Genomic DNA, 25042 nt, shown 5'->3' with positions numbered 1-25042 from the left:
TCCAGGTTTCTTTCGACTGGTTATTGTCTGACTGTTGTACCTTCCGTCGACTGTGACATTGATTTCATTCTCTGCAAGTCCCCTATCTTGATTTTTTGCCTTTACAATCTCCAGTTTTCTGCCATATCTCTATTATTAAGTTGTACCAGTTCTTTTCCAACATTGTGGGTCATTCTGTGCATGCTGGTTCTTGAAGGAGGAGGACAGTCCATTCTGGCAAGTAACTCCTGGAGTTTAGTACTCCCCATTGGACAGTCTTGTATTGCTGCTGCTACTGCTACATTGGGTGCTCCAGGGTTGGTACCAGGTTTATTTGTAACAATCTCCTTATACAGCTTCATAACTGGACTCATGTAGGTACAGTTCTTGCATCTAAGTGTATATTTCCAGCAGACTCCCCATTTTTCCTGTCTGTGTGCTAGTATTTCAGGATTTTTACAGTGCCTAAACTTCTTTGTATGGACATTTATAACTGTGTTGAGCATCTTCATCATCTCTTCATGGTCGACGAACCTCATACCAGATATTGAACACCACTCTTTTTCTGTTTTCAGGTCAGCTGATGGAACCAGTAGGTGGGAACGAGTCCTTTTGCTGTCATTGTCTGCAGGTGAAGTAGAAGAAGTGCATGGGGATTCGTCAAGGATAGCTATCTGTTCAACATTCATTTCAACAGCAGGAGCATGGTTTTCTTCTGGATCTGGTGATGTGGACAGCTGTAAGACAGGGACTTTATTCCATGGCGTACTGTTATGCTTGAACTTGTAACCAGGTGCAACTCTCCCTCTCTGCAGTCCAATAAGGCCCTTGTTGAATGGAGGGGAACCCTTTGGAAACATTTTGATGATAAATAGAATATTCTGGTGCAGTGTAAAGCGTCGAATGAAAATTGGATGACAGACCTCAAAATTGTTAGTTTTTATACTTTTTTGCATTGTGTAACTTTGATGCTGATTTTTAATTGGATTAATGATGCTGTCAATCATTTTTGTTTATTGTTTTGATCTATTTTTAGCTGTGGGATTAAAGAAAGTGATTTTTAACTTCAAAGGGTTTGGTCTGCTTCAAAGAAAATGCCTTTGTTTGGCCTTTTTAATGGGAAATATTTTGTTTTCCTTGTTTAGATTTCAAAACAACATTAATTTAGGCAAATTTTAAAAGTTGTTTTGTTCAGAAAATGTGATTTTGAGAATTTTTGTTGAATTTTTTTGTTGATTTTTTTTCAAATTAAGAAAAAAAACAAATGAAAAAAAAAACTGTACTATTTATTAAATTTTTCAATTGCAATTATTTCCTCACTTCTTAACCTTTCCAAAACACTTTATTTCATCTCAATATTCAAAGAAATAAGGATTTTATATCATTTTAAATTTTTTTATTACATTCATATTTAGCCTTGGGCAGATGATGTAAAGGGGGTGTTGAATATACAGGTAATTTAGCCTAAAGGTTATTCAAGACCCCCATAAAGTTTCATTTTGTTTATTCTAGAATGAATTTGGAATTTTTTAATGCAATTCTCACAATTTAGGGATGAGTTTTGAAATTTTAATTGAATTTTAAAAGTATTCTAAGTTGGGATTTCACTGATTTACAACAAAAAATGAAAAATTAACTTTAATTGCACCATGAACCATTCTGATTTTGGGAATTTTTATCTTAGATTAAATTTGTGTAATGATTTACCTTTCAGAATCACTTTAATTTTTTTAAAAACTTGCACTAATAAAAAAGTTATGAATCTTTTGATAAAGTGGGTGTCTTTAGGAAAATGACAAATTCATGCTAGGAAAACTGTTGAAATTTGGGTATGAGGGTAGGTGTTTAAAGAAATGTCATTGCTGGTGCAAGTATTGTCCGATTGGTCTGAAATTTGGTATGCAGTCTTGATATATATTAAAGTTAATAAATATAAAATTTTATTTCATTTGGATAACTAAAAAGGGTCTATTAGGTCCGGGTACACAGTTATCTTCCCTCAATTTTCGTTGTCCTCAAATATAGTTCCCTTTAATTTCAGTATATTTTTTCTTAATTTTTTTTTTTGCCTTTCCTTTGAATTTTTTCCCCTTTTTTTGCTTTTATGTGAATGTAAAGTCATCTAAGATAATTTCTGTAAAATTTCTTTTTGATATTTTGAGCAGAAATGAGTGATTTGGTTGGGTAAACATAGGTGTAATTTCCCCTTTTCGGAAGCTCTCTGGCTTAACCCATACTGGTGTCCTTGTGTTTTGTGTTGCCAAGAGAAAATGAGCCGATGAAGTTTTCTAATTTTTTGATATGTTTTGTGGTTAATGCCAAACTTTATGTACACCAAATCTTGTTAGAAAAGCGCAGGTGGGATTTTTTTTATTTATCATTATGTTATAATAGACAGATAGGGGAAAATAACTGTGTACTCGGACCACATATTGGATGTCTCACTGATATCAAATTTACACTTTACAGAACATGTCAAACTGTATCGTAAGACATGCTGTCAGTTGAAACAGATTTGACAACTGCCTAATAGTGAGTTTTCTGTCCTTTGCCTTCCTGATACATGCATTGATTTTTGTTTTACAGTCCTGTAAGATGGATGTCAGTGGATACAGATTTGGATGCCTGCATGATTTCGGTTTACACATAACACCGGTAACAGTAAGGGTAAATCTGTTTTGTTATCCATTCAGTTGAGTTAGTGAACACATTGAGGATGTCTGCCTGTATTGGGTTTACTATCGGTAAAACTTTTTTAGTTCTAGTTAAATTGTATTGTTACACATACGGTAAGTTTGTGGACACAGATAGGAAGCCTGCATGGATTGGGTATATTAGATGTACTATCTAAATTCTAGTCAGTCTGTATTGAAACACATGCTACAAGAGTAAGGGGCACATATTGAATGCTTTTTAACTTCTAGTCACTCTGTATTGCAACACATGCTGTTAGAGTTATGGACACATATTGGATGCCTACTTATGTTTACCATTTTAGTATTTGTCAATCTGTTTTGCAAGAATAGTAATTAATTTCCTGGTACAACCTGTATCACAAGAATGAATGTGATCAATAATGGCCATAAATGTCTGCAGAATAGTCAATGTTAGAACTTCTGAAATTTAACTTGGAGACAGATATTTCAAGTGATGATTGTTTTAGTCTCTGTGGAGGTTTGAATTTTGTATATAGTCAAACAATTTGTTTCTCCAGTCTCCTTGATAAAAAAAACATCATACATGCATCTGCCATAATTCCACCTGATTATGCATGCCCCAAACCTTACACCCACATGAGTTAATCAACCTTATTTTCAACCAAAATACTTGTTTTGTTTTAATCATCTCAAACATTTCAAAGCTTAAAATTAGATTTATTCTTAAAGTTATATATAATACCCCAAAACAAAGATATATAGTAAAGCAAACAAAAACCAAAGGATGTTTACCATCAATAACTTTAACAGTTTGAGAGAAAGAACCAAGAAAGAGTAGCAAACAAATTTAAAACTAGGATTCTGAGATCAGGGTCTGTCTGAACCAAGGGTACTGTATGGGTCTGTCTGAACCAAGGGTACCGTATGAAGCTGAACATTGAGCACATTTATGGACAGACACCCATTTTGCCTTGCAAGTTTTAGAATTTTGTCAATAATAACAAATTAGCAATGTAGACAAGCATTATGGATATATCATTTGCCATTATTTCTAGCTTGAAGTACCGTAATAAATCTTGCATGGCAAACTAAATTCTGTAGTACAAAATGCTACAATGTACAACTTTTTACAGTATATTCTAAATTTGAAATCCCAACAAGGATCCAATTTGTAAAGTATACCTACTGCCTCTGTTTAATTAACATATAATTCCTGTAAATGAAGCTATCTTCTTACTGTCTGTACACAACATAATAAGATTGCAGAAGGATTCAGACAAATGTTACATTATTACAATATATTGAGTTGAGTCCATAATCGAAAATTCAAACAGTATCTAAGGTTCCCTAAACAGAAGTATGATGCTAAAAGTACTAGTTGTGAGGCCACTGTCAAGGGTTTTTTAATAACACTATTGCTGGACATATTAAGTAAGCATTATTCTATAACACCCTATTATTTCATTAATACAAAACATCAACTTCAGGAATATTTTCTAACACAAGTTACCAAAAGTTTAGAAAGGCATTTTTGATGATGTGATTACCAGGGCTTATTGACTATGTAATTGCAAGTTAATATCCCTTCATGAGTGCCTTGTTTTTTTTTAAATTTCAACCCATATCTTAAATGTAACACCATCATTAAATTAGATTCCAAAGAAAATCTATCTACTACATGTACCAATAAGCAACACCAAAAGTGTTCCATAAAGGCAGCACAAAAAAGTCTATTACATATGATTCATACCTGAATAGCCATTGTTGTGACAATGCAGCTAAAAATAGAAATCCTACACAGCACTGGAATATCACCTTCATCTGTAAATTCTAAAAAAAAAAAAAAAAGAGGAACACATTTTTAATTTTTTAACCTGTTGAAAAAAAGACAAATTTATACAAATCTTTCAGACCATTGTTCATTCAAAATAAAAGTATACAGAAAATGTTCTATTAGCCTGATTGATTTATTTATTTAGGTATATCAAAGGAAATCCCATATTAATGGTCCAATTCAACTGTATTTCTCATCTCATACTGACCAATTAATTATGTTACTTTTGTTCAACAGTCTTAAGGTCAATGATCACCTATCAAATTCAAAAATCTAGTTAATTAACAGTTTTATAGTTTATAAAGACTATATATGTTTCAAGTGATGAATGACAAGCTTCAAACAAAACAATACTTTATAATGAAAATATTTTCTTTCCTGCATTTTTCTGACAAAATTTATTTCATTTTAATCATAATCACATGGAGTTGGATGTCTTGATACATGTATATCACAATTACAATAAATCAGACATCAAATTCAGAAGTCGCAAGGATTATTTCTGGTTTAATGAAATTAAATTTGATGTTTTATAATTCTTAGCATGTGAAAACTTAAAAGAATTAATTTGAAATCAGACCAAAATATTTCCCTATGCTACTACTAATAAAATAAATAATAATCAGAATTCTAAAAGTCAAGGTTAGATAAAGTATAAAATACACACCTGTAGTAAAATGGCAACTACTATCATGTTCAATGGAATTCTGAAGAAGTTCATTATGGTGGCTCTGGCTGTAAAATAAAAATCATTTTCCTTTATACTGAATTTAGGTCAGTATGAATTGAAGTGATAACTGTATTATGTAAATATGCATTGTCTTTACCAAAACTGCAATTCACATATCAGAAAGCTGTATAATTGTAACTTGTCAAAATATTTGTTTTTTCTTAACTACCAAAAATGTTGTCTTCTATAGACTAAAGAATATCATACAAACTAAAAAAATCTCAGAATTAACCATATATTATTTTTAGATTAGTACTAGAGAGGGTGTTCATCAGCTACCAAGTTCTTGTAATTTTCAGACTTTTGATTGTTTGTTTTTTTCAGACTAAAAGCAATACAATAATACTTGATATCTGTCAACTATAAACTTTCTAGGGTCAGTAAGGCTAAAGCAAAAATAAATATTTTGTCTGTCTTTTTAAGTTGATGCATAACTGAAATTTGCACTTTACATTGTTTACATCATCTGATATGTTGTGAACAAGTAAAACTCTACAATTTCATCCAGTAAGGTATTTTGAATTGTGTTACAAGGTGTATGATTGAAATTATAAACCTAGTTACAAACTACAAAACTAAAACAAAACATAACCAACTTCGCTACGTTAAAAGCATATAAGATTTGACAAAAGTCTATTGCTTACTTTCCTCTGGTACATATTTTCCTCTCATCTGCCCCAGAGATGGCCAAAATATTCCTACACAGCACTCAAATACCAGGAAACCAATAAATACTACCAATTGATTCTAGACATAAAATAAAATATAATTCTATAAATCAGCTGTTAACAGAGATATCTCTTGCCTTGCAGCATTATCACATACTTTTACAAATATAAAAATGAGGAGATGAGGTATAATTGCCAATGAGACAACTATCCACCAAAGTTCAAATATAGTGGATGTAAGCAATTATAGGCAATCATAAATGTCTACACTTTGTAAAACCAAAAATATGTACTGACATCATTGGCTCCTTGTTTTCAGATGGGTTTTAAGTACTCATTAGTTGTCCTTTTTCCTTCCTGTTATAATTATTTTTTAATATAGTTTTGACATGTGCTTATTTTTCTCTGATATGACTGGAAGCTTAGTCTTTAGTCAACAAAATAGTGCTGAATGAAAGTTTTAAAGAACTAAGTGTTTGTGACAAGCTTATTTGAAGGAAAATTTTAACTGACTTCTGACCAGCAGATATTAAAATGAAACTTACTTAATCTATTTATTTTTTTTCAATGCAAAAAAGTGAATTATTCTGATCCCTAAACAAGTATAAATAAAGTGTGTGTCTTAGTCACTTGTAAAATCATATGTAATTTTTTGCCTTTAATTGTTCATCAGGTAATACTTACGCCTTTAAAAATGATGGGAGTGGCTAATGATGCTGATGCTATTACTAATACAAATCTGGAAAACAAATAAAGACAAATTTAGCACAAAAGGAAATAATCATAATGATCAACAATACAAAAGTTTAAAGACGGGCATAAGATACGAGTTTAGAATTAATTTTATTCAATCTGATAAGAGAAACTGTATAAAGCTTTTAATCTGCCATAAAATTTTGATATGCTCCAAACAAATGTTAAAGTTGGCGAAGACATTTTTTGGAGTCTCCTTTTATCCCATTCATTTTAGTACTGTTATAAAATCAATAAAATTTGTTAATTTCTCATTCTTTTGTACTCATTAAATAACAAATTTTAATTTCCTAGGACATTCAATGTCATTTTAAATCTAATACTCATGTTTCATTCAACTTATACAGCATGTTCCACTAAAATATACTGATAGTAAGTATACTATCAATAGTGTTTCCATACCTGCTAACTTTTCAAAATCTTCATGGGAGGAGGGCCTAATGCTCCTCTTATATTGTCATAAAAGTTTTTAATCTACTACTGTATTGTCTAAATTAGTATGTATGTGCTTAAATACCCTTTTTACTCATTTGAATGTCTGTTTTGAGGTGTTCAGTTTGTATAATAAAGAATTTCAAAATTCATGTCAACACCTCTTATGTGTTTCTGTGATTGTCACATACTAATTAAATGAATAGGCATATCTTCCATCTCGGATTACATATCTTACCTCATGAAAGATTCTACAGATGAATACTTTGACAGTAACTTAAATAATGAAGATCCTATCATAATGGAAACCTACAAAAAATCAATTACATAACTTTTTTGGCTGTCTGCAAAATTTGAAATTAATAAGCTGGTTAAATAAATATTACAACTACTGGCCAGATTTTAAATAATAAAATTGAGAATGGAAATGGGGAATATGTCAAAGAGACAACAACCCGACTAAAGAGCAGACAACAGCCGAAGGCCACCAAGGGGTCTATTGTTTTTTTTTTCTATAAATGTGTACTGTTGGACAACAATCCAGTACAAATAAGCTTTCTAAAATCCTTCACAGGCTAAGTGGGACTGATGTTGAGATTTCATTTTCTGACAAGATCAAATTCTCCATATATTTCCTGTGGCAGTCATAAGTTGTTTCCCTTTTTTGTCCCATTCCACCCCTTTTCATTTCATTTTCTTAAGACCCATTTCATGTTATTTTGCAATGATATAGCCTTTTTGTGGGGCATTAAAAATCAGCAAGAAATCAACAATCATATAACATACTGATGTTGTTTTTTTTTAAATGATTCCCTTGTATACTGTTTTTATATGTTTTGATAGGATATTTATTGTTTATTATTGTTTTGTTTAAACTTGTGTTTTTGCTACCCATTATACCAATATGAAATAATAAATTTCTTTCCTGTATTAATTTTAATTGTACCAGGGTATTTCTTTTATGTACTTTTTGTAAGTCTACAGATTGATATTGAAATGGGGATGAGTGAGATCTAAAACAAGAGTGCACACACTGAAATGTCTCACCTTCTTTACTGACCATTGATTTTATGTTGATAGTCCTAACTATTAAGCTTTACTAAAAGTATCACATAAACTTAACATGATCCAAGAAAATGAGGTCAAGGTCAGATAAACCAAACCGGAAATACATGTACACCTTACAATCATTCAATACACCAAATATAGTTGACCTATTGCTTATAGTTTCTAAGAAACAGACTTAAACAGGAAAACTAAACATTGACCAATAACCCATAAAAATATGGTCAAGGTCAGATGAACCATGCCAGACAGACATGTACACCTTACAATCAATTTATGCATTAAATATATTTGACCTATTGCTTAAAGTATCTAAGTAACAAACTAAACCATGAAAACTTAACATTGACCAATGAACCATGAAAATGAGGTCAAGGCCAGATGACACCTGCCAGTTGGACATGAACACCTTAAAATCATTCCATACACCAAATATAGAAGACCTATTGCTTATATTATCTGATATATGGACTTGACCACGAAAACTTAACCTTGTTCACTGATCCATGAAATGAGGTCGAGGTCAGATGAAAACTGTCTGACGGGCATGAGGACCTTGCAAGGTACGCACATATTAAATATAGTTATCCTATTACTCATAATAAGAGAGAAATTAACTTTACAAAAAATCTTAACTTTTTTTTCAAGTAGTCACTGAACCATGAAAATGAGGTCAAGGACAATGGACATATGACAGACGGAAACTTCATAACATAAGGCATCTATATACAAAGTATGAAGCATCCAGGTCTTCCACCTTGGAAAATATATAGCTTTTAAGAAGTTAGGTGCCGACGCCGCTGCCGGATCACTATCCCTATGTCGAGCTTTCTGCGACAAAAGCTGCTAGACAAAAAACCAAGTTTAATCCACCACATGATCATATGCCTGTCATAAGTCAGGAACCTCACCAGAGGTTGTCTTTTGTCATTTGTGGAATTTGGCGTTGATGGCAGATCTTAGTAGTCTTTTCATTTTATTCATAGCCTTTTTAGTATAAGCATTTTAAAACTTTATTTATTCTATAGAAACCTGCCTGTTGTTGAAGAGTGATTGATTAGCTCTAGATGTTGTTGGGTTTTGTGTAGTTGGGTTACTGTCCCGTTCATGTCTATCCAACATCTTTTATTTTATTCATATGATATACAAATGAAGACATACCATAAAACCAGCAAATATATGACCATGAGGTATGGTTTCAGATGATGCTGCTAACAGTCGCCTTGCAGTCCCTGTTGTACTGGGCTCTGATGGGGTAAGTGCTGGGGTCCATTCTAGGACAAATATATACATAGATCCTTCAAACAAGGACTGGATCATTCCTAAACATAATATCTTTGGATCTGAAATAAAAAATAGTTTATGAAAGATTCATTTTAATGGATTGAAATTAGCATTTTAGGAAAACGACAGAAAATAGATGTACACCAGTGAGGGAGTATTATAAAATAGATTCTGTTAAAGAATTAATATATTTTAAAATCTTTAATTAAAGATAAATTCAAATAATTTAAACATATATCACTGTTAACAATATAATAAAATGCTCCGCAGGGCGCAGCTTGATACGACCGCAGAGGTCGAACCCTGAACAGTTGGGGCAAGTATGGACACAACATTCAAGCTTGATACAGCTTTGCATTTGGATTGTGATTAAATATTTGACACAGCATAGGTTTCTGACACAGAATGAATGTGGTCTAAGAACTTAAAAATTTTAAATTGGACATTCACCTATTTTGGTCCAATATCCAAAATCTAAATACATGGTTAGATTCAGCATATCAAAGAACCCCAAGAATTCAATTTTTGATGAAATCAAACAAAGTTTAATTTTGGACCCTTTTGACCTCAATGTGGACAAAGTTGATAACGGGGCCCAAAAATCAAAAATCTAAATACGTGTACATGGTTAGATTCAGCATATCAAAGAACCCCATATATTCAATTTTTGTTGAAATCAAACAAAGTTTAATTTTGGACCCCGATTTGGACCAACTTGAAAACTGGGCCCATAATCAAAAATCTAAATACATGTTTAGATTCAGCATATCAAAGAACCCTAAGAATTCAATTTTTGTTAAAATCAAACTAAGTTTAATTTTGGACCCTTTGGACCTTAATGTAGACCAATTTGAAAACGGAACCAAAAATTAAGAATCTAAATACACGGTTAGATTCGGCATATCAAAGAACCCCAATAATTCAATTTTTGATGAAATCAAACAAAGTTTAATTTTGGACCCTTTGGACCTCAATGTGGACCAATTTAAAAAGGGGCCCAAAATCCAAAAACTAATTACACGATTAGATTCAGCATATTAAAGAACCCCAAGAATTCAAGAATAAAACCCCATTGAAATTGGTCAAGAAATAAGCAATTTATACGAAGTATCTTCTTTTGCACAATACTGTGCAATTAAATATTTCTTGCTATTGCGCAATACTGTACTATTGACAATTTCTTGCTATTGCGCAATATTGTGCTATTGGATATTTCTTGCTATTGTGCAATACTGTGCAATTGAAGATTTCTTGCTATTGCGCAATACTGTGCAATTGAAGATTTCTTGCTATTGTGCAATACTGTGCAATTGAAAATTTCTTGCTATTGCACAATACTTATTATATAATAATTTACACATCCTGTTTGGTGTGTATCTCCTACCATATCATTATTATTTGCTTTTAAATATAAATCAGAAATAACCAACTTAAAATGGAAAATTTTAAAAGAAAAAAAAAGAAAAAAAAAAGAAAAAAAAGGAAAAAAAAAAATCCCCACCCCCCAAATTTTTTGAACCCCCTTATGATTCATCACCCCCAAACTCAATCCCAGCCTTCCCTTTGTGGTATGGTACCTTGCAGTACAATTTCAGAGAGATCCATACACTTGTCAACACAAGTTATTGTCTGGAAACTAGAAAAATGTGTTTTTTGCCCCTTTTTGGCCCCTAATTCCTAAAATATTGAGGCAATTACCCCTATCATCATTCCAAGCCTTCCCTTTGTGGTATGGTACATGGCAGTACAATTTCAGAGAGATCCATACACTTGAACACAAGTTATTGTCTGGAAACTAGAAAAATGCTTATTTTTGGCCCCTTTTTGGCCCCAAATTCCTTAACGTTTTGGCAATTACCCCCAAACTCAATTCCAGCTTTCCCTTTGTGATATGGAATCTTGTAGTACAATTTCAGAAAGATCCATACACTTACACACAAGTTATTGTCATGAAACTAGAAAAATGCTTGTTTTTTGCCCCTTTTTTGGCCCCTAATTCCTAAAATTTTGTGGCAATTACCCCCAAAATCGATCCCAGCATTCCTTTTGTGATATGGAACCTTGTGGTACAATGTCAGAGAGATCCATACACTAACACACAAGTTATGTCTGGAAATTACAAAAATGCTTATTTTTGGCCTCTTTTTGGCCCCTAATTCCTTTACTGTTGGTACCATAACCCCCAAAATCAATCCCAACCTTCCTTTTGTGGTATTGAACCTTGTGGTAAAATTTCATAGAGATCCATTCACTTAAACTAAAGTTAGAGTGCGAAAACCAATGTGTCTTCGGACGACGCCGGACGACGACGACGACGACGACGCCAACGTCATACCAATATACGACCACAAAAATTTTTTTGCGGTCGTATAAAAATTGTAATTTTTAAATCTGCCTTCTTCATTTTATCCCTTAAATATTTACAAAGGATGTCAAGCAAGCAACAATTAAGCAATCAAATTTTCCCAGGACTATTTCTTATTTTGTTTACAACTATGGTTTGTAGGATTGTACTTGATTTTCATATGATGAAGACATAATCTTTCAATCAGTTTAATTGAGGTCTGGAGCTGGCATGTCAGTAACTGCTAGTAGTCCTTTGTTCATTTATGTATCATTGTCATTTTGCTTGGTTTCTTTTGTTACCTATTCTGACATCGGACTCCGGACTTCTTTTGAACTGAGTTTTACTGTGCGTATTACTATGTGTTTCTTTATTCTACATTGGCTAGAGGTATAGGGGGAGTGTTGAGATCTCACAAAACATGTGTTAACCCCGCCGCATTTTTGCGACTGTCCCAAGTCAGGAGCCTCTGGCCTTTGTTAGTCTTGTATGTTTTTTAATTTTAGTTCAATTATATGTTTTGGAGTTTAGTGTGACGTCCATTTTCACTGAACTAGTACACAATTTTATTTAGGGGCCAGCTGAGGACCACCTCCAGTGCATGATTTTCTCGCTGCGTTGAAGACCCATTGGTGGCCTTCGGTTGTTGTCTGTTCTTTGGTCGGGTTGTTGTCTCTTTGACATATTCCCCATTTCCATTCTCAATTTTATTTAAGTGAAATTTTAGGTAGATTCTTGCTTTATGTATAGATTTTAAGGTGAACATAACCAAAACTTTAATTAAACATACATATTCACAGGGGAGATAACCCACCTGTTCTTATAGATTTCCAGGCTTCGGAAAAACTGTGTCCAATATTTGTAGTTCTATCACCATAGTTTTCTGTCCAAGTGAACACAACAATAACTGTCATGATCATTAAAACTGTCAATGCCACATCAAATGGTGCACTGGAATAAAGGAACAAAATTCAATATCATTAAAAGGAAATATTGGCAGAATTAAGCAACATCCATAAAAATTAAAATGGACTGCAAGGGCTTCTAAAACATTTTGCCAGAAAAATCACCGGCGTCATATTTTTTGTTGCCAGTTTAAAAATGTTTGGGTTTTAACAAGTTTCACACTCTGTTCATCACGGCTTTATTTTTATGCATTAAAAACATTTTCATTCCATTCAAAATCACATATAGTTAAACGTCATGATGTATCATGCTTTTTTCGTGCTGACAATAAAATCAGAAGGGATTTCAGTAATTTTAGTAATGGAAGTATCTTTTTTAGTTGGTGAAATATCTTTGAAGTCTTTCATACTTGGGACTGGATTTCATGAAACTTTCATAGAATCTTTCTCATAATGACATTAAGAACCTCCTATTTTATTGTTTGATCTGAAATTCTGATTCTGAATTGTTTTTAAGGTTTCACATAGAAAAACATGGACTACCATATGTATGTACATGTGAGAGGGGAGTAAGAATTTGTGAGCTCTACTCATAGAAATTAGTTTTTCTCAAGGAATTTTTTATTTATCATTTTACATTTATAATCAAATTCTAATTCTTGATACTTACACAAATCCAAATCTGTCTGCAAAGAATTGTGCCACCAAACCTGCTACGATGGCTACCAAGGAGTTTCCCAATACAGCATGGCTGAATACTGTACCCAATGATTCCTGTTCAAAACCTCTCTGTAAAATAAAATTATGTTTACTTCATTTTTACACCCAACAAAAACTCTGAATTAAACATTGAAATAAAGAATGTTCCGTTATGTTCTACATAGGTTTTGTTAAGTTATCAAATTTGTTTTCAAATACTAACCTTGTAATAAATTAAACATTATAGAAAAAAAACTTCAAATTAGGTTCTGTGTATTTTCTTTTGACAACAACATTTGGAACATTCATTTAAAATGTATAGTATTTTTGTTATCTAAAAGGTTACAAGTCAAACCTGTTTTATTTTTATGTATAATATAAAATACAATAATTTACCTTGGTATGCTCATATATCATCCAGGATTCAAAAGCACTGTACAGGATTGAAGTGGCAATGCCTCCCAACAGACGTCCCAACATCAGGACCCAGAAACTGTTAAAATGCTGAAATACAAACAGATCATTATCTCATATTAATCGGAATGATAAAAACATATGGATTTGTCATCACTTAAATCCATATTAAGAATATAATAAAAAAGCTTCAATTTCTATGTTTGTCCCAGACAATTTGAAAAGCTTATTTTGTTCTGTGTGTCATACTTTCAAGTTGTTCTATGAAATACATATATGTCATCCTCAGTTAGGGTTGGTTATAAAATGTTATTCTAAGGTTCTTGAGGCAATATTCAGTAATGGCAGAAATTTCGGCACCAAGAAGATACATCTGTTTACTGTGGGTTCTTGGCAAGCACCTAAACCCAAAAGTAAATATCTAGCAACGAAACAATTTTGTTGAAGTGTATGAAGTGAAACTTGTCATAGTGGCCTTAAAGAACACCATACCTTTGTTATACAAGCTCCACCATACAGTATACCATAGATAATACAGTTATTTCTTCTGCCACTGTAAAGAGAAAATGCAAAAATAATAGGTATACAGACAGTTATTAAACACGAGTTGTAATCTACATGTTCCACATATATTTGTTTTCCTTAACTGCTTCTGTCCCCCTATAAAACTTATGCCTGAATACACTTCAAAATATGTGTGCAAGTTGTTATGTCATAAGCTTGCACTTTTTTAATACATGTATATAGGTCTTCAGCTTTCTATTTCAATTAAAAAAAAACAACCTGCATTATGACCAGATATATTAGTTTACATGCAAATCTACTATTAAAATAATTGCATGTGGTTGTTGCTGTCTCTTCAGGTTTTAATGCTTTAGTTTATTAGGATTTGGTAGTGGTGTCAGAGAATTAGTCGTCCCTGTTAAATGTTTTATGCAATAGTCTAGAATAAATGTAATCACACCCACATCATCTGAACAAGTTGTCTCATTGGCAATAATAACACATCTCCTTATTTCTATATTTACTTTGATGTCTTACTGACATTTACCGCACTTTTCTCTCTAACCACAATAGAAAAATACTGCAAAGAATGGCAAAATGACTTTAACCTTTACCTTTAAAGGTTTTGAAGAAACATCTAACAACCCGAATCTTGAATATATTAAATAAAATTGTGCAATATAAGTGTTTGACACCAATTTCTGTTTACAGGACAAGTGTTTCTGAACTAACTTTTATCAGGCAAACTTAAGACTTATAGCTTGAAACTCCAAATACTAGTATATAAAACATTAAAGAGAATCAAAAATCAAAACAAAAATTTCATTGATAGTAAATTCTTACAACTTATCAGCTATTGAACCAATAATAGTTCCAAATATCATACTGGATCCAAAGCCTGCAACAAACAGGACTTCAATCTGGTGTGTTGTCATCCCATAACTCTCATACAAAGCATACACATGAGGTCCTTGTAACCAGTCACCAGCTTAAAAGAAAAAAATGTAATTCTATCAAAAGACATCATGTATAACTCTAAAAAAACTACAACTTAAGGAGATCAATAATTACATTACATGTATGTTTCATTAGAATCCTTAATTCTGATTGGCTGACAATAATTGTGAGGCACTCCAAAAATCATATTTTATATCCGTTTAAAATATAACAGACAAATGAATGCACGTGCTATCCATGACAAATTGACAATGTTAAAACAATGCATAGAAAAACAAACGAAAAGAAAAACATATATTAAAGTTTGATATAACTCTTCATTTCATGGTTGTAGCATAAAAATGTTATTATAAGAATTTAATATTATTTTTAGAATTTTATAATATTGTAAAAGCATTGATCGTGCAGAAATTTTTTGAATTCCAAACTTCATACAAAATGTGCTTTGGGCAATGCTTTTACACCCCAATAAAATTATAAAAAGAAGTGTTTTAAAAATATCATAGTGTCATTAAGCTAGTAATTCAGGGAAAATTTAGAAATTCAACCATTTTTTATTAAGTACCTAAAGTAATATCTACCTTAGAATGAATTCTGAAAAAGGTGGTGCAAACTGGTCATATCAACTATTAACTAAAAATTGTTCAATGACAGCCAAGTCCCCTTATCTGGTCTGCAAGAGTCGACTATTCAATTCTTAGAGGAAGACCATAGGGTGAATCATCTACTTTTTATTTGTATAAATTGTGAAACAGTAGAAAAAATAGCATTTCTAATCTTTACTTTTATATATCTTTTTTTATGTATGCTTTGTATGATTAATTGTGGTGAAAGAACTTATCAAATATCACTTTGGCATGCATATTTTCTAGGTGAAGTTTAGTTCAATTTTGTAGTTCAAACATTACAGACATGACAGAAAAAAATTTCACTAGAAAGTTCATTATCTACAATGGCAGCCAAATTTAATTAAATGTAAATAGAATTTTAAAGTCACTGACTTTCAAATTACACTCTAAATTTTTTTGTCGAGGTCAAAACACAAGCTTGTGCCATTGGCAACAATAATTAAAGGTCTGACAAAGTAGGAGCATGTTCTATCTTAGATAAATAACAATCAGTATCATATCACTTTTGTTAAACCAGACCTTACAAATCAAAACAATCATTGAACAAATTTTTCCATAAAATATTTAAATGAACATTAAAATGAATATTTTTGATGGTTTATAAGTCAGACAATGCATAGTTTAAGGTTTTTCTTGTTATAAACACATCATGGATTAAGGTTGGTCTTTCGTTTTATCAATCCTACCACCCATCTTTGTGGTATACAACAAGAAAAACCTTGAAACATGCATTATCTATAACATAAAGAATGACATGAAAGAATTATTTCTTAAATAATAAAGCTCATCTTCTGTATTCAAATCCTGGAATGTAAAAAAAACAACCCTTTTGGCCATTGGAAAATACTTGTATAAAACGAAACTGTATGCATTCTACCTTTGTAGACATTTATTGTCATGAAGGCATTTCAAAGTATTCTGAAAAAGTATAGCGACCATATCTAATCCGATATATATGGTTATCAAATATTGATAGTTTCATTAGAACTGAATTCTGTTAACATCAACTCAATATCCAGGACCTTTCTCATTGTAGTGTTTCTAGGATTATATTCTAGATTCAGAGATAAACATAAATAGTCAAAGAAACATACATAATTACAATGTTACATGTAGCTGTAATTTAGCAGATTAACCTTGATTACTTCAACATTTTGAAGGCCTGAATATTTTTTAAATATTCATGATACTGATAGTTTTAAAAGTCAACATTATCAATCAATATGTTAGTAATCTCTGTTTAATTGCTTTATAAACATCTGTTACAGGCATCTTTAAACATTATATTACATTGTATATGATATAGTACAATGTAACATTAAATCAATTAAAGGCTGTTCATACATGTAATAAATTGATGAATCAATAATAAATACAACTGTAAATGACTATAATAGATACAATGAGCTATCCTGCTGTGCAAATGTTTAAACAAAGTTATTGCACAAATTGTCATACAAACACAACAGTTTTGAACCAATCAATTTGCATAAATCACCATTAAAAAAATGTATCAATTACTAGTAAGATAAAGTCTATTTTTTTTTATTAATAATATAAATTGCGCCAATAAATGTAAGCATATCGTGCAATATTTTCTTGTATACATGTCACAACATGTACTATAATTAAACTTCAACTTCAAAATTTGACTGAATACTGATCAAAACTAAGAATATTCAAATAAATTGAACAGTAGTTTGCACATGCTTAAACTCTAACATTTCTTGCAAAAAATATGAGTCTGATATATGGGAAAACCTATCATTGTTGTAGAAGATCACAAATACTGTCAAACAATAATCAAGAAAAGAGGAAAATGAGCAGAAAGGCATATGTTTGCATTTTATTTTATAAATAGCATTCTTTGGTTTAATTAACAAACTGACAGAAAGTGCTAACAAAAAAAAAACGTGTTCAGCATATTTTGACAGATTTTTTATTACTAATTACTGTCCTACGCCATTGTAAACTGTTCGGGCTAAGCCAGGATAAAGAAGGAGGACAATTCAAGTCAATCATTTATTAAATATTTATAAGTAAAAATCCATTAAATTTGTCAAATATAAACAGTTTTACGCCAATTATATTCGTGCAAATTAATAAATTTTTGGTGCAAACAGATATTGGCCAGAATTTTGTAGTCATTCTTTGGACTAAAATCAAAAACACTCTGAACACTGGACATAATAAAGATAAAAGTGGTAGACTGACTTATAAAGGTAGCATTGTTTCAGACAAAACAAACTTTCACAGCATAGTTACAGCCAAATGATTTGAGTGTGTAGGTTCAATCAACAACTTTTGTTACCTTGCTTGCTAGCTGAACCATGAAATCATTATTAGGTAAGGTATACTACCCTCCTTTCAGAGTAGTCTAGTCCTACAGACAGATAGATTGGTTATCTGTCTGACTAGTCTACTCTTAAAGGAGGGTAGTATACCTAACCTAATAATGACTTCACGGTTCAGCTAGAAAGCAAGCTAACCAAAGATTTTGTTTGAACCTACACACTCAAGTCCATGGCTGTAAAACAAAAACTAATTTACAATGACTTGAAATTAAAAAAATCCTGATAAATTCAAAGTCATGTGTGACTAATATTTAGACATCCCAGGTACATGTATGCAAAGAATAATCTTGGCACAAAATATATACATGCACTTTTATTTTTCGATTCCATTAGCTTTCAGCTATACAACATGTACAACTTAACATGCTAACAAAATTCATGTATATGTCAGACCCAGCCAAACTTAAATTGTTTGAACAGGTCAGGAGGTCCAGTAACAAATATTCTTTACTGGACCTTCATTGCTGTTACAGGACCTACTTACTATCACTGGTGAGCAGCACGAAGCGCTACGAACCTGCTAGGGGTTCTGGGGACATGCCCCCCCTCCCCCCACCCCCGAAAAATTTTGAAAAATTAGATGCGAAATCCTGCATTCTGAGTGCTTTGACTATGATAAATGAAGTAACCAAAACTACTATCTCGTACTACACTTTTGCATGTTTAATCACATTGAATGAAACTTCATTTTTTAAGACTTTATTTAACATGTGTTTCCGGCGCATGCGTAATGAACCGGGGAAAAAAGAAATGCCGGAAACTGATGCATCGAGATACAAATCTTCAAAATCTTCAAATTGAAAGGGTTTAGGCAGTAGGAGACAAGCCAGTGAGCCTTAAAATCGTCTTATAATATGCTTTTAAAAAAAGAAGTCACATTAGAAATGCCGATTTTCAGGGAATGCATAAAATAGTTGACACGAAAATCTCACTGGGTGTCAATCGACTCAATGGAAGCGTGATTTCATTGGCTGCTTTTTATATTATTGCATTCTGATTGGGTTACTATTTGTGTTGCCCATATATATCTATAAATATGACTAGGGTATTACCACAATCCTAATTAGTATAAGGACAATTGTTTTTCATTGATCTCGGGAGGAAAACAATATTTTGTGTTTGATATAGCAACACATTTTTCCCAATTTTAATACTGCATGCTGCAAAAAATGTACAGGACAGGAGGTCCTGTAGTTCACAGGATGGTGGCGGACCTTCAAGTTTTTTACAGGTCATGACCTGCGGTCCGACGATGTTTGGGTTGGTCTGATATGTCTAGCTGAAAGGCAGTAGAATGAGTTTTAAAAAAAGTAATTTCTTGTAACTATAAACAAATTAAGTGTGAAATTATTTAATGAAAAGGAAGATTTAATTCTATTTTTACTCCTTACTTCAAATTAAATACTTAGCATGCTTAGGTAAGCATATAATGTTAAATTGAATATCAAATACAAGTAATGTCTTAAATAAAGGTAACATTTAAAAATGAATTTATTGTCATTATGTATATCTTACAAAACTACTTTGTACATTTAATCCATAAACCCAACATCCTACATGAAATGTTAACGAAATGGGTATAAATCTTTCACTATAGTCATGAGATCAGTAAAGTGAGTTGTCTTTAGTTTCAACAGACAATTATTCCAAGAAGATAAAGAGTGCAATACCAAAAAGATATTCACTGAGAAAGTAAAATTTATCAAATATTTGAGACTTCTCAGGTGTTTTGAAAAAGTATTGAGAAGCTATACATGTACAACCTTTAACTGCTCAGCCAATTCTCTTAAACATATGGCTTCTTGCATTGTGAAGTAAGTAGACCTAAATGTGGTTGACATAATTCAAGATGGCCTGAATCTCATAGCAAGAAGAGATTTGTTTCATTTTATATAAAAAAGAAGATGTGGTATGATTGCCAATGAGACAACTCTCCACAAGAGACCAAATGACACAGAAATTAACAACTATAGGTCACCGTACGGCCTTCAACAATAAGCAAAGCACATACCGCACAGTCAGCTATAAAAGGCCCCAAAATGACAATGTAAAACAATTCAAACGAGAAAACTAACGACCTAATTTATGAACAAAAAATGATCGAAAAACAAATATGTAACACATAAACAAACAACAACAACAAAATTACAGGCTCCTGACTTGGGACAGGCACATACATACGGAATGTGGCGGGGTTAAACATGTAAGCGGGATCCCAACCCTCCCCTTAACCTGGGACAGTGGTGTAACAGTACAACATAAGAAAGAACTATAAAAATCAGTTGAAAGAGGCTTAACTCATCAGATGGATAAAAATACAAATACTACAAATACAAGTGGACGTGGCCGGGTACTTGTACATCCAAACAACAAAAAGACACTAAGTACAGATCCGAGAGTACTCGCAGTTACTGACAGCTAGTTCAAAGCCAATAACAACTAATAAAAAAAATCATGCATCTTAGACATAAATTATCAATCTGTACACATCCAACATCCAATGGATTTAGTGTAAAGACGTCATAAACAGTCAGAGAAAAACATGACCTTGTGCAATGCCAAGATACAGGTATCGACAGACCGTAGATCCATGAATGTGTATATGTATATAACAATAATATTTAGTTTGCTTTTAATTTACTGATAAAAAAAATCATTATTAGTACCAATAAAAACAATATTTAATGATCTAATTACAGTGTTGAATTGGTAACCTTTTAGAATAAGTTAATTTAAAGGATCGATAAGTTTACCAGGATCGTTTCTAAATTTCCAGGCATGGTAAACAATACTGCCGTAAAAATGAGGATGTGCAATCCCGTTTGAAATAAGTTTTCTACAGGTACAACCAAACTTCAAAACCAAATCTTTATATCTGTGGAAGAATTTAGTAAAGGTTTTAAGTAATTTGTGGTAACGAAATATACACTGCATAAAACACTACTATCAAGTCTAAAATGATTAAGACGTTATTGAAACAAATCACTACAAGCATTTCAAAGATTGTAAGTACAGTACTGTACATGTAAAGCAAACAAGAAAAAATATACTTTTTTTAATTATTATACTTAAAAGTTTCATTTATTAAATTCATTATTTTATTAAAATTTGTTTCGACTTTTGATAGATTTTCCAACCATTTGCAAGCCTTTATAAAGTTAGGTTCTCTCCCTTCCTTCCAAGTAACTTTAATACTCATGATGCTGAGATTCAATTATAAGTATGATCCATGCTTTGTTACAAAACCTGTAAAAAATAAAATCCAACAGATAAAGTAAAGGAATATAAGTCTAGAAAATGAATTGCTTGCTTTAGTGTCAACCCCACTCTGTCAATTTCAAAATAGAAACTTGGAATTTCATAGTACATTTATCCTTAAATAATCAGTCTTGAAAAGCACCCTTAATTGCTGAACAACTAAATTATTGTTGATTGTAGAAAGATAAAAATCATTTCCATGAAATCAAGGTAACATATCTTTTTATAGGTAATAAACTGCTTCGCTGAGCGCAGCTGGATACACCCGCAGAGGTCCAACCTTGAACAGTTGGGACAAAAATAGACACAATATTCAAGCTTGATACAGGTCTGAATTTGGATTGTAATTAAATATTTGATATATTATGGGTTTCTGAATAAATGTAGTCAAAGAACTTGAAATTGGTTATATGATAGATTCTTGCTGTTGTGCAATACACTGTGCTGTTGCGCAATACTTAGTAAATCTGTTGTTAGACTATAAACAAATAAAATCTTATAACTCTGAAATGTAAAATCGAAAATTTTTAAATATCAATAGGGAGCTTACAAAAATAGATATAATCAATTTACCAAAGTTTCAAAAAAAATTCTGAAAGCATTTTTGAGTTATTGTCCAAAAACTGGAAAATCCCTCTTTTTGTAATGAATAAAACCCCATAAATAGGAAACGTATAGTCTGAAATTTATAAAAATCAAAAAGGGAGCTCATGTCGTTGAAAAAAACATTTCACCAAAGTTTCTTGCAAATTGGTGAAATTGTTTTTGAGTTATTGTCTGTAAACTAGAAATCCCCCCTTTTTTAATGAAAAAAACCCCAAAACTCAGAAACGGTAAATCCGTAATTAATAAAAAAACGAAAGGGAGCTCACATCAATAGATATGAACAATTCACAAAAGTTTCATGCAAATTGGTGAAATTTTGTTTGAGTTATTGTCCGAAAACTGGAAAATCCCCCCTCTTTTAATGAATAAAAACCCCAAAACTCGGAAACGGTACATCCGAAATTTATAAAAAACGAAAGGGAGCTCAAGTCGATAGATATGAACAATTCACAAAAGTTTCATGCAAATTGGTGAAATTGTTTTTGAGTTATTGTCCGAAAACTGGAAAATCCCCCCTTTTTTAATGAATAAAAACCCCAAAACTCAGAAATGGTAAATCTGAAATTTATAAAAAACGAAAGGGAGCTCACGTCAATAGATATAAACAATTCACTCAAGTTTCATGCATATTGGTTAAAGTGTTTTTGAATTAATGTCCGACATGTTGATGATGGACGGACGGACAGATGGTCAACGGTATACCATAATACGTCCCGTAAACGGGCGTATAAAAACTCATTAAAGATATTTGTACTAGTGAAATTCATAAAATAATGCATGTCCTGTAACTGACTTATCATATATGTATACATGCACAGTCTGAAGGCATATACGTATATACATATATAATAAAATTATGATTTTTCGTCTTGTTTATTTCGTTGTACAGTTACATTTTTTTCCTGTGGTTTTTAGCAGAGAGAGTAATTTCCAATCGATCTTAGCATTATTTTAAAGTTGACAAAATTACTCATTCTTGTATACAAGAGATTTTAAAAAATTAAGATTTCTTTTCATTTTCTTTTAATCTTTTTCTGCAAGAGAAAGACGCCGATTGAGTAGTTTTGAGTTGATCACTAAGTCTTAATCCTTACTTGCACAACCAAGCTCATTAATGTATGATTAAGGATAATTGTTTTTAAAACATTCTAAATAATTTTTCATAAACTTTAACAGTGTATCACAAATTATTTATCATTGTGATCAAAGATAATCTTCGATAAACACTCATGGAAAAAGAATATCATAATCAATACAGTGGTCAGTGACCAGAAATTTAATTGCACATGTATTGTCAGATGAACTCTTAAATCCATTTAAATCCCAGAGGTCATGTTTTGACATACATGTACATGTCTTAGTTCTAGATAAATAATGCAATTTGAATGCCATTGTTAACTTTTGGACCGTAAATCAGGTTCGAGTCAACCGAAATTTTTACTCATCTGTCTCATCAGCAGTCGAAATACATATATTTATATAGACCACAGGAAATTTCGAGTCAACTGAGTTCGAAACAACAAGAGTTAACTGCAACTCCTGAATAATAAAGGTCCTCCTTATCATGCTTGAATGAAAACAAAAAATATCCTACCAAAATTTGAAGAACCTATTGTAGTACAGAATTTATTACTACAGAAAAGTGCAATACTTTTCTTAAATCTTCCTTATCATGCTTATATTATGTATATGCACAAGATAAAATCTCTCCTGATTGAATGATGTAAGCCCACGTCCTTTATATTTTTATAAACCTAATTACTTCATTCATGATTATTTGAAAAAAATCCTTTCTACTTGCCTTATTTTTAAAAGGCAGAAACCTAAATTGGTCAAACACATACACTTTTTGGTTAGCCTAATCAGGGTGGGGAAGACCCTCATAAATGGGTACTATCCCTATTTATTGGTATTACTTTGACCTATAATGGTTTACTTTTATAAATTTTGACTTGGATGGAGAGTTGTCTCATTGGCACTCATACCACATCTTCTTATATCTATTATACACAAAATTGGGATCAATTTAAAGTGATAAAAGTATCGAATTTTGAACTTCATCATAATGGCTGTCATGGCAAAAAAATCCATGTAAATGGCAACATTTTTCCTTAAAGACCTTAGCTCAGGTGAGAACTGAATACAAATATACTGGCCTCAAAAATTCTTCTTTGTGCCATGACAGCAAATATCTTGAAATCCAAAGTTTACATTTTTATCACTGAAAATTGATATCTGTTTTGGGGTATAATAGCCATAAATGGGCGTAATACCCATTTATGAGGATCTTCCCCAACCTGCTAATAACAAAAATGTACTCTTAGTCTTAATTTGTTTTTTAATTTAATAAACCAATTCAGGTAATTGTTCTTAATTGATGCCACCACACCCATCATTTTATCTTAATTTCAAAAATTTAGGGCGTATAAGCTTTCCAACTTGTTAAATATAGATTTGTGAGGTTATGTCAAATATCTGTTTTACCTGTTTTGTGCACTCACCCATTGCAAGCATGTAAACGACAAGGTAGACACGCTGGAACTGTTTAAATGCTGCATCACTGATTGTCGGAACTGCGGTTCTTGTATACAGGAATAAAGCTGCACATAAAACACTTAAGACTCCAAACCCAGCTATGAAAATGTTTGCCATGTCTGATTTATTCGAACACACAAACAAAAATTGTATGCTATTTATTTTCGTGTTGACACATATCTCCCGGAAGTATTGATTATACAGGGAATTGACTGAAGCCAAATCGGAATGGCGCTAAATCCGGAAAGTAAGATTATCTTACTCTAAGTCTCAAGTGGACAACGTCACAAGTGTAAACAGTCCTACCCGGATTTTGGTATTATGAAGACAAATCTGTTCTACTTCAGCAGATTTAAGTTTTAATAAAACTTAAACTCTTGGACGCGAACATTGTTGCCGTTCAAGGATTCATATAATAAGTTTCATATACTACAT

At 31.9% G+C, this 25042-nt stretch overlaps 1 protein-coding gene across 2 annotated transcripts in view; it reads right to left on the bottom strand.

The window, feature by feature from the left end:
- LOC127710523 (molybdate-anion transporter-like) overlaps nucleotides 1-24823 on the bottom strand; it is a 34393-nt gene extending 9570 nt beyond the window's left edge. The window contains exons 1-12 of one of the 2 annotated variants that reach the window (XM_052216461.1): nucleotides 24574-24823; nucleotides 15112-15256; nucleotides 14257-14317; nucleotides 13747-13854; nucleotides 13322-13440; nucleotides 12561-12697; nucleotides 9280-9461; nucleotides 7292-7362; nucleotides 6553-6607; nucleotides 5845-5947; nucleotides 5138-5205; nucleotides 4387-4466 (exon numbers count right to left, since the gene is read on the bottom strand). In XM_052216461.1, coding sequence (XP_052072421.1) covers nucleotides 4387-4466; nucleotides 5138-5205; nucleotides 5845-5947; nucleotides 6553-6607; nucleotides 7292-7362; nucleotides 9280-9461; nucleotides 12561-12697; nucleotides 13322-13440; nucleotides 13747-13854; nucleotides 14257-14317; nucleotides 15112-15256; nucleotides 24574-24724 — 1280 coding nt within the window. In that variant the 5' untranslated portion in view covers nucleotides 24725-24823. The remainder of the gene's footprint in view (nucleotides 1-4386; nucleotides 4467-5137; nucleotides 5206-5844; nucleotides 5948-6552; nucleotides 6608-7291; nucleotides 7363-9279; nucleotides 9462-12560; nucleotides 12698-13321; nucleotides 13441-13746; nucleotides 13855-14256; nucleotides 14318-15111; nucleotides 15257-24573) is intronic. The other variant, XM_052216452.1, reaches the window with a different exon arrangement.
- Nucleotides 24824-25042: the final 219 nt, after the last annotated feature.

This window comes from Mytilus californianus, unplaced genomic scaffold, assembly GCF_021869535.1.
Source record: "Mytilus californianus isolate M0D057914Y unplaced genomic scaffold, xbMytCali1.0.p SCAF_1, whole genome shotgun sequence".
NCBI lineage: Eukaryota > Metazoa > Mollusca > Bivalvia > Mytilida > Mytilidae > Mytilus > Mytilus californianus.
This window is presented reverse-complemented; position numbering and strand designations above follow the sequence as displayed.